Raw genomic sequence first — 8909 nt, forward strand, 5'->3', positions numbered from 1 at the left:
TATATATATGTATGTATGTATTCCATTAAGTCACAAGAACGATGGAAATAATGATCATTTAAGTGACCTTAACTCCAAGTGGATTACAGTCTTGTAAGCCAACAGACCTAAAGCATATTATCTTCACAATGTACACAGAAAACAATGCACATTAAATATTCAGCTTATTATTGTTTCGCCATGCATTTCTATGTCTTTACACTCATAATCATCTACTCGGCAAATGAAAAACTGATTTCATGGAAAAATGTTTACTTAAAAGTAGTAATATAGTAGGTATAAAAATGTATAAGTGAGAGAAAAGTAGCGACGAAATTGGAAACAAAGAAAATCCCAAAAAAGAAGAGGGAAAAAAACATGAAAATGTGTGATATGATGTAAAGTACAAAATGACTGACAAAAATGTGTAACACTCACATTTCGAGAGCTAGAAATCCGAAGAAATTATGAAAATCCTGTAAAGAAAAGACTGAGTACACAATATCGTCCTCACTTGATATATATAATTCATATATATATATATATATATATATATAGCCTGCTAGCTTTGGCTATGTCAAGATGTGTTTTTTTTTTATATTCTTCTTTCCCACTTAGATTGTTTACATGTTGTTACCACAGTAATATGTCCATTCTGCTGAAATGAAATTTCAGTAAATTTTCTGTATCCTTGTGCAGCTGAAGATTGCTCGGCATTTTAAATTTAATGCAATGCTCGCATTACTGAAATAAATGGAGTTGCATGAAACGTGCGTACTGCAATAATCTTTAAAAATCCGTGTTGCTTTTTTTGATTTTTAATCACCTTGTTTTGGGAATTGTTCGGATAATACCATACTATATACCATACTATATATATATATATATGTATATATATATATATATATATATATATATTCTGCACATTCATGTGTTTGTCTCTTTGTATGTGAATGTTTGAGTGTGTTTATGCTTATGGGTTTGTGTGACTATGTATGGGTCTGTGTCTCCATATGTGTTTTTGTGTGTACGTGCATGTATGTATGTGTGTAGGGGTGTCCTTCACCGCCGCTTGGCAACCTACGCAACCTATGTTGTTTTTTTTATGTTCCTGTAACGTAGCAGTTCATCAAAAAAACACCGATACAATGAGATTAATACAGTAAGTCCCAGGCTTATAAAAATATAAGAAATGCAGTCGGTTAAGAGTTTTTCAAGGCGGTGCCGCAGCACGGTTTCCAATGACCGAAGCCGACAAAGGACGCCATTGAATACACCTGACTTTGAGAAGAGAGACTTGAAATTTGAGAAGAGAGAAATCAATTGCATTTACCTCAGTATTTCACTGGTACCTATTTTATCGCCTCCGAAACAGTCAAAGGCAAAGAAGATTTTTGCGGCATTCAAACCCAGAACGTAAAGATTCGGAAGAAACCGTGCTAAGCATTTTGTCCGACCAGCGTGCGTTTCCGTCAGCTCGCCGCCCTATCTTTGGTTAATATTAGTTTGATATTTTGGCACAAGGCCAGGAATTTCAGGGAAGGAGTGACGTCGATTACATCGACCCCCAGTATTCATCTGGTCCTCATTTTATCCACCCCGTATATATGAAACGAAAAGTCGACCTCGTCGAAATCTGAACTCAAAACGTAAAGACGCAGGAATTGCCAGCAAGTATTTTGCCCGCCGCACTAACGATTCTGCCAACTTACTGCCCTATCTGTTGCTAATATTGAACTAGATACGCTTAATATCCCGAGCCTCTTTAAATTTGGAAAGGTTTTTCCCCCCTTTTCCTTAATGCAAAAGAAACGACGTTCCTACTTAGATCCAACATTTCTACGCTTTAATTATTATTTGTGTAGTTTTACCGTCACTAAAACGAAGCGTAATACAATATTGTGGTAACTCAAACATCCATTTTCAAGTCAAGCTTTCCATTATAACGATGATATACATTTGATGGTGGCCGATAATGTCTTCGTCATATGAATAATCCAACTATTTGAAAATTCTCAGATTTCAGGGCTTTCAAACGAAGTGCCCTGTTCATATGAACAGCGCTCGGAGCACTTCATAAGGTTGTTAATGGGAAGTATTAAATACGATCGCGAGAGATTCTTTCTTAAGGCAAATAGACAGTTTAACACATCATGGCATCGAGCATTTACAAAATATTTGAGTCACCTATTTTGAAAATTGATTCTTATTGAAGTTACAGTCGCAGAAGAAATTTCAAAATTCTACAAGATAACCAATTGTTCGTTTAACTACACCTGAATCCATAAATATTTGTTGATTTCTTATTAAATTCCAGTTTAACACCAGCCATCAAATGTAGAATGTTACCTGTTGAATCACTGTGATATAACGTAAACTGGGCTAATACACATACTTTATAAATCACACACACACACACATACACGCACACACCATGAACAGGAACAAACTTCACTTACTCGGCAGTCATTGTTCATTTCCTACGTAACATTCATTCCCACCACACAAGTTATGTTAACATTAATTTTGTCATTCGATATCTCGACTAATATGATCAGCGAATGATATTATCATTTTTACTCTCGGCACAAGGCCCGAAATTTTGGGGGAGAGGGGCCAGTCGATTAGATCGACCCCCAGTACGCAACTGGTGCATAATTATCGACCCCGAAAGGATGAAAGGCAAAGTTGACCGCGGCGGAATTTGAACTCAGAACGTGAACGTAAACGAAATACCGCTAGGTATTTTTGCCCGTTTCTGCTAACGTTTCTGCCAGCTCGCCGCCATACAGCGAATGACATAATACCAAGCTTTTTGCAATAACATTAAGAATAAAAGACAATTTACTATCAGCATCGAAAAAGCTTTCATTCTTTGCAAATACTAAGTCGAAAAATTATTTTACCTGAAGAATTTGGATGGAATCACTCTTGAAGCAGACTTCAGTAGAACCTTAGAATTTCATATCATAAATTTCTGATATATTCACATCAGCAAAACAATATTCTTTTCAACCATTTTCTATCCTTGTTTGATTTTCCCACCACACCACCACCTAAAGCACAATGGAAATAATCCATTCTACTACAAATCTTTCAACAGATTGATCCTTTATCACTTGTGTGTGTGTGTGTGTGTGTGTGTGTGTGTGTGTGTGTGTGTGTGTGTGTGTGTGTGTGTGTGTGTGTGTGTGTGTGCGCGCGCATTTCCATGCATGTATGTTTCTTGTTGTGTTTATACATTTCTCGGCTCTGTTAATTTGTACATAAAAACATGTAAAATAGCATCTTGCACCAACCCTTTAAGACATAGTTTGATATTTGTCTGAGACACTTGTCAGATCCCTTAGGGCGTTTTCCACGATGTTTATCAAACGAATGTAGATATTATTCCTTAATAGGATATCGTTTTCCTGGTGATAGCTCTAGGGGGAATAGATTGTTCGGTTTTTAAATACTACGCAGTGCTATCTCCAATATTTTCTATCGTCTCTTCAGTATTTGATGGTTCACGAGAACAATCAAGATTACTTGCATCCCGAAAATTGTTGCTTAAAGAAATTTGTTGCGTAAAACTGCGTAACTTGGAAGCGGCTAGTAAAAAAGAAAATATATTTGAATATTGATATTATATCTTTGATGTAGATAACACATCTACATCAAAGGACATGATATCGTTATGCAAGTGTTGTTTACAAGCCGCTCCCAGGCTACGCGCTTTTACGTAGCAACATTTCATTATCATTATACCAAACGGAGATAAATGTTTTTGTTTCGTTTTTCTTGGTTTCTCTTTTTTACCACGTAATAAGAGTTACACACCGATCTTAGTTCGGATTACACGGATCAATTTTCTGTGGTAACTTAGAAAAATGTGCTTATAAACGTTTCATTAGTCCTCATCAGTGTTAGTCATCCTTTCCTTTCTACAGTTCTGTACAACTATTATTGTGTCAATTGTAGCGCTCTTGCTGTAGCCCTTATGCTAATGTTACCATCGTAGTTGCCTTTTGCTGCTTGTAGTACTGGCAGGTACATCGGATGTGGTAGAGATGTTACTGAGGGTAGTGCTTCGTATGACAGTCAGATGTAGTATACTAGCTCCAGGTTCCATAATAAACGTCGGGAAAAATCGTTCTTTTAGTTCTTTGATAGTGCTGACGTTAAAATACTTCCGCTGCTATTGCTTGAGCCACTACTGCTTTAGCTTCTGAAAATCTTTTTGCACATATTACACTTAGTGTTAATCCTTCTATTGAAAACGATAAATTGATAGAGACATTAGCACGTTGAAAAAAATGCTTAATGGTATTTCTTATTTGTTTACTGCCCAGAAGGGGCTAAACGTAGAAGGGACAAACAAGGGATTAAGTCGATTACATCGAGCCCAGTGCGTAATTGGTACTTAATTTATCGACCCCGAAAGGATGAAAGGCAAAGTCGACCTCGGCGGAATTTGAACTCAGAACGTAGCGGCAGACGAAATACCGCTAAGCATTTCGCCCGGCGTGCTAACGTTTCTGCCAGCTCGCCGCTTAATGGTATTTCTTGCGTCTCTTTTCATTCTAAATTCAAATTTCGCCGTGTTCAGCTTTGCCATTCCTTCTTTCGGCTTCCTTAAAACAAACTTCCACTCAAGCCGTGAGACTGATGCATTCGAATCGCCCCTCACTTCAAAATCAAATTTCTCTAAGTTCAACTTTGCCATTTATTCTTCCGGCTCCTTTAAAACAAAGAACTCAAGCCGTGAGGCTGACGTTTTCGACACGCACCTCACCTCAAAATCGTTGGCCTTGAGCCAACATTAGAAATAATTCTTTCTACTGATTTTATTTTTGCTGCTGGTTCTTAATGTGGGGAACTGTCGATTTAATCACAATGTAAATTCCACCACACTTTCCATAACCGTCCAGTTCGTTCTGTTCTCCTCTCTTTTGCATCACATGACACGATATGCAGCTTGAATTTTAAAAGCATCAAAAAATATACCTTCGAATTACGTTTGATCAGTACCGAGGCTGTTGCACCCGAATTAATATTTCTCCGTTCACTGTAACTTCCTCAACAAAATACACAGAAATCATTTGCAGAAGCTCGAATTAGCTGACAAATAAACGTTCGATTTGAACTTATGGAGCAAATCAAAACTGAGAGAATAGCAAGAACACTGACGAAAACAAATGCAATGACACCGACATTATGAACCACGGAAAGTTCAGGAACGTCAATTAAAAGAGTGCCGATGGAAGTGATCATAAGATGTAGATGATGATGATGGTGGTGGTGATGATGATGACGACAACGATGGCGACAATGATGATGATGACGATGATGATGATGATGATGACGACGACAATGATGATGATGACGATGATGATGATGACGACGATGATGACGATGACGACGATGATGGTGATTGTATTAACAACAACGACAATAATAATAATAATAATAATAATAATAATAAAAGTCACACAGAACTACATGATTTGAAAAAATTAAATCAGTATTGAATTGCTGGAAATTATAGAAACCAATATGAATGAATGCGACACTCTCCCAAAAATTCGCAATTCTAACCAAAACCTGAAAAAAATTGGCAAAATCCGCTTTGCATTTAAATATATAATTTCAGCTGATGGCGTTGATATTACAGATCTCAACCACCTGTACTATGCTTCCGCGAAAATCTCAACTATTCTGTGTGGTGAAAAGATTAGAAAACAACAATATTTCCACAAAAAGCATACTTGTCAAGAGCGTATTCAACACCAAATTCAACTAATTAGGTCTGACATAGAATGTTTAAAAAACCTTAGGTTTGACAAAACTAGCATACCAAAAAACAAAAATTGGAAAATTAAAGAAAAAATATAATATGAAAACCATATTTAACATCGATACCACCATAGAAGCCTTCAAGTAAAAGGTATGTATTAAAGCTGCCCGCATAGCAAGGTATGAAAAACGCGTTAGATTCTTCAAGGACAACAACAGGCTCAAAAATAACCCCAAAAATGTTTTACAGGAAGATAGGGAAAATACCAGTTACAGTAAAGTCTGTCCCATCAAAAGAAGTGAAGGAATTTTGGAATAAAATTTGGGCAGAAGAAAAATCACACAATGAAAAGGCGCCTTGGATTGATAGAATATCTACAGACTTAGACTCCTTACATGAGCAAAAGTGGGAGGGTATGGTATCAATGCAGAAGATGAAAGACCTACTCTGAGGAAATCAAGCAAATGGAAGTCTCCAGGAAAGGATAAAATTCTTAACAACAACAACAATAATAATCCTTTCTACTTTAGACGCAATGCCTGAAAGTTTGGGTTACTTTCCTCCTGATATATATGCACATACTGACTAGACCCCTCACATATATGCGATTGCCTATGTGTCTGTGTGTCTGTACATATGAGTGCCTATATTTGTGTTTTTGCGTCTTTATTGTAATTGTACAGCTCTAGTACCGCCCACCACGCCTATGTTTTTGCTAATCGAACAATGCATTTCAAACTACCCCCAGATTCTTCCATATATCCTCTTCCTCATGCCGTTCCCTATCTTTATCACGATTTAGTTCCCCTATCTGCGCCTTTTCTTCAATCATTAATACGACGTTATTCAGCTTTCAACACCGGTTGCCCTATATTTTCATTTTGATGGCGGCTCTGCCTGAAACGTTATACAACCCTTCTTGTATTGTCTTCTTTCCTTTAATATAATTTTATTTTTTATTTGAGAACCATTAATAAATAATATTCCTTAAACCAAATGTATTTACTAAGTTTTTTTGTTTTCTTTTTATATTTTCAGAGATATTAACATCAGAAAGAGAATCATTCAGGAAACTTAACTGAAAGAACGCCATACCAACCAAAAACATTCTTTCTTCATTGAACTGTTGAACGCATCACCTGGATATGACACATTACTTTTCTTTATTAAAAATATATTTTAAAAATTGAAATATTTAAATTTCAAATAATCGAAGATTCGATCAAAAAATCAAATGGGAATATGCTAGTTTCCATTTAGAAAAGTCAATGAACAATTTGCATTTTATTGATCTTCATGACCACACCTGAATATGCCAATTCCTACACATATACAAATGGTCATACGAGCGACTTTCAAGCATACTTGACAGATTCACATTTACATTTCTAACATTACTTCTATCTCTGTCTTTTTCTTTTTTTCATTTTTTTCCTTCTTGTTATTCCACTTTCTTCAATTTCCGTCTTTTTATTTCTCTTCATTTCTGATATAGTTATTTTTATTTGCATGCCCCCGTCCCCATACCTGACCCTCCAGATGGTTTCTTTTCATTTCTTCTCTTTTTATTCTTTAATCAATTCTCTCCGTTTCATTCCCTCCCAACACACACACCTCGCAACTTAGTCTGTGTTTACCCCCACCACAATTATTATCTCTCACGTCTGTTTGTTTAATGTACTTTTTCGAAAATTGTTTATTCACATTTTTCTAGTATTTCCATCTTAACATTCTCTTTCTCAATATTTCGATTGAATCTTTTATGTTACTTTCGAACCAAAAATGGAAACAACTTACCCAACTTTCAGTAATTTCTCAATAGAATCTCTCGATTCAAATACCACCATTGTACGGCCCAACATCGGTGGGAATGTGCACTTAATATACAACCAAATCATACTCCCGATATTAACGTATGTCCCGCCAATTCTGTTGACGCTCGGAATGATAAGTGACTCTTTAGCACTGGTGGTGCTGCGGCAGTCAAATCTGCGCCAGTGTTCCATAGGCTTCTATTTACGAGTTTTCATCGTTATTGATATATTTGTTCGAATTTTAAAACCGGCTCTAGAATGGATAATTACATACTGCAAACTAACTCACATTCCTCACATTTCTGATCCCCTATGCCGTTTATGGCAATTCGGTTGGAATGTTCTCTATTCGTCAGCCACATGGTTGGCAGTCTGCATGGTTATTGACCGTTATATTATTCTTTGGCATTCAAGAAAAGCAACTGAGCGTTGCAATGTCTTCATGTCAAAGGTCGCCATCGCCATGGTCTTCACAGGTCTTGTAGTTATTAACATACATGCCATGTGGAGTGCCTACTTCACCTCGGGATTGTGCAATCAAATTAATCCAAACAATCCCAAGATGCACGAATTGGTGTGGTTTTGGGTCTCCATGTCAGCTAATTATTACATTCCGCTAATTCTTTTACTTGTCTTTGATATTGCTGTAGTTCTGGGAATAATCATCAAAGGAGACAGAAGCAATTATTTCGGTCAGCTGGCTACTGAGGAGTACGAAATGACATGCGTTAGTACTGTAATTTGCATAACATTTTTCTTGATTACATCACCTGAACACATCTGCTATTTGTTAGAGGAGAACCTTCAGTTGAGAGGACATGGATTAATTTTACTATTCCTTACGTCAACAGCAGCCCAACTGCTCACGCTTTTCAACTCCGTCCTCGTGTTCATTTTCTGTCTTTTGTTCTCTCCTTCCTTTAGAAGCACTCTTATCGAAATCTTTGTAAATATTTTCCGGCGAAAGCTTTCCCACTCCGAATACGAACTGGCAACGGCTAATAACAACATGGAAGGCACAGCATTGGAAATAGATAATCCAACTCACAACTCCAGCAATTAGTTTCCTGTTTGTTTCTTTGTTTCTATTCTCCGTCGTGTTGATTCGTCATTCAATTGCTTTCTAATGTCTTCGTAGATGATTTATACATTGTTCCCATCAAATGAAGTCAATGAAACGACTCACATTTCACATCATAATTCATATGTAATAAGTATAAACAAATACACTCATGCAATTGCAACGTGTATCTGTGTAAAGATAGACATACACAGACATTATAAACACACACTCGCATATATAAATATATATATATGGATATATATATATATATATA

At 36.5% G+C, this 8909-nt stretch overlaps 1 protein-coding gene across 7 annotated transcripts in view; it reads left to right on the plus strand.

The window, feature by feature from the left end:
- Positions 1 to 8900, plus strand: part of LOC106873878 (uncharacterized) — a 375863-nt gene extending 366963 nt beyond the window's left edge. For all 7 annotated transcript variants that reach the window (XM_052975052.1, XM_052975051.1, XM_052975053.1 and 4 more), the window contains one exon: positions 6797 to 8900. In XM_052975052.1, the coding sequence (XP_052831012.1) occupies positions 7541 to 8635 (1095 nt within the window). In that variant the 5' untranslated portion in view covers positions 6797 to 7540 and the 3' untranslated portion in view covers positions 8636 to 8900. The remainder of the gene's footprint in view (positions 1 to 6796) is intronic.
- Positions 8901 to 8909: the final 9 nt, after the last annotated feature.

The sequence above is a fragment of the Octopus bimaculoides genome, chromosome 20, assembly GCF_001194135.2.
Source record: "Octopus bimaculoides isolate UCB-OBI-ISO-001 chromosome 20, ASM119413v2, whole genome shotgun sequence".
NCBI classification, from domain to species: Eukaryota; Metazoa; Mollusca; class Cephalopoda; order Octopoda; family Octopodidae; genus Octopus; species Octopus bimaculoides.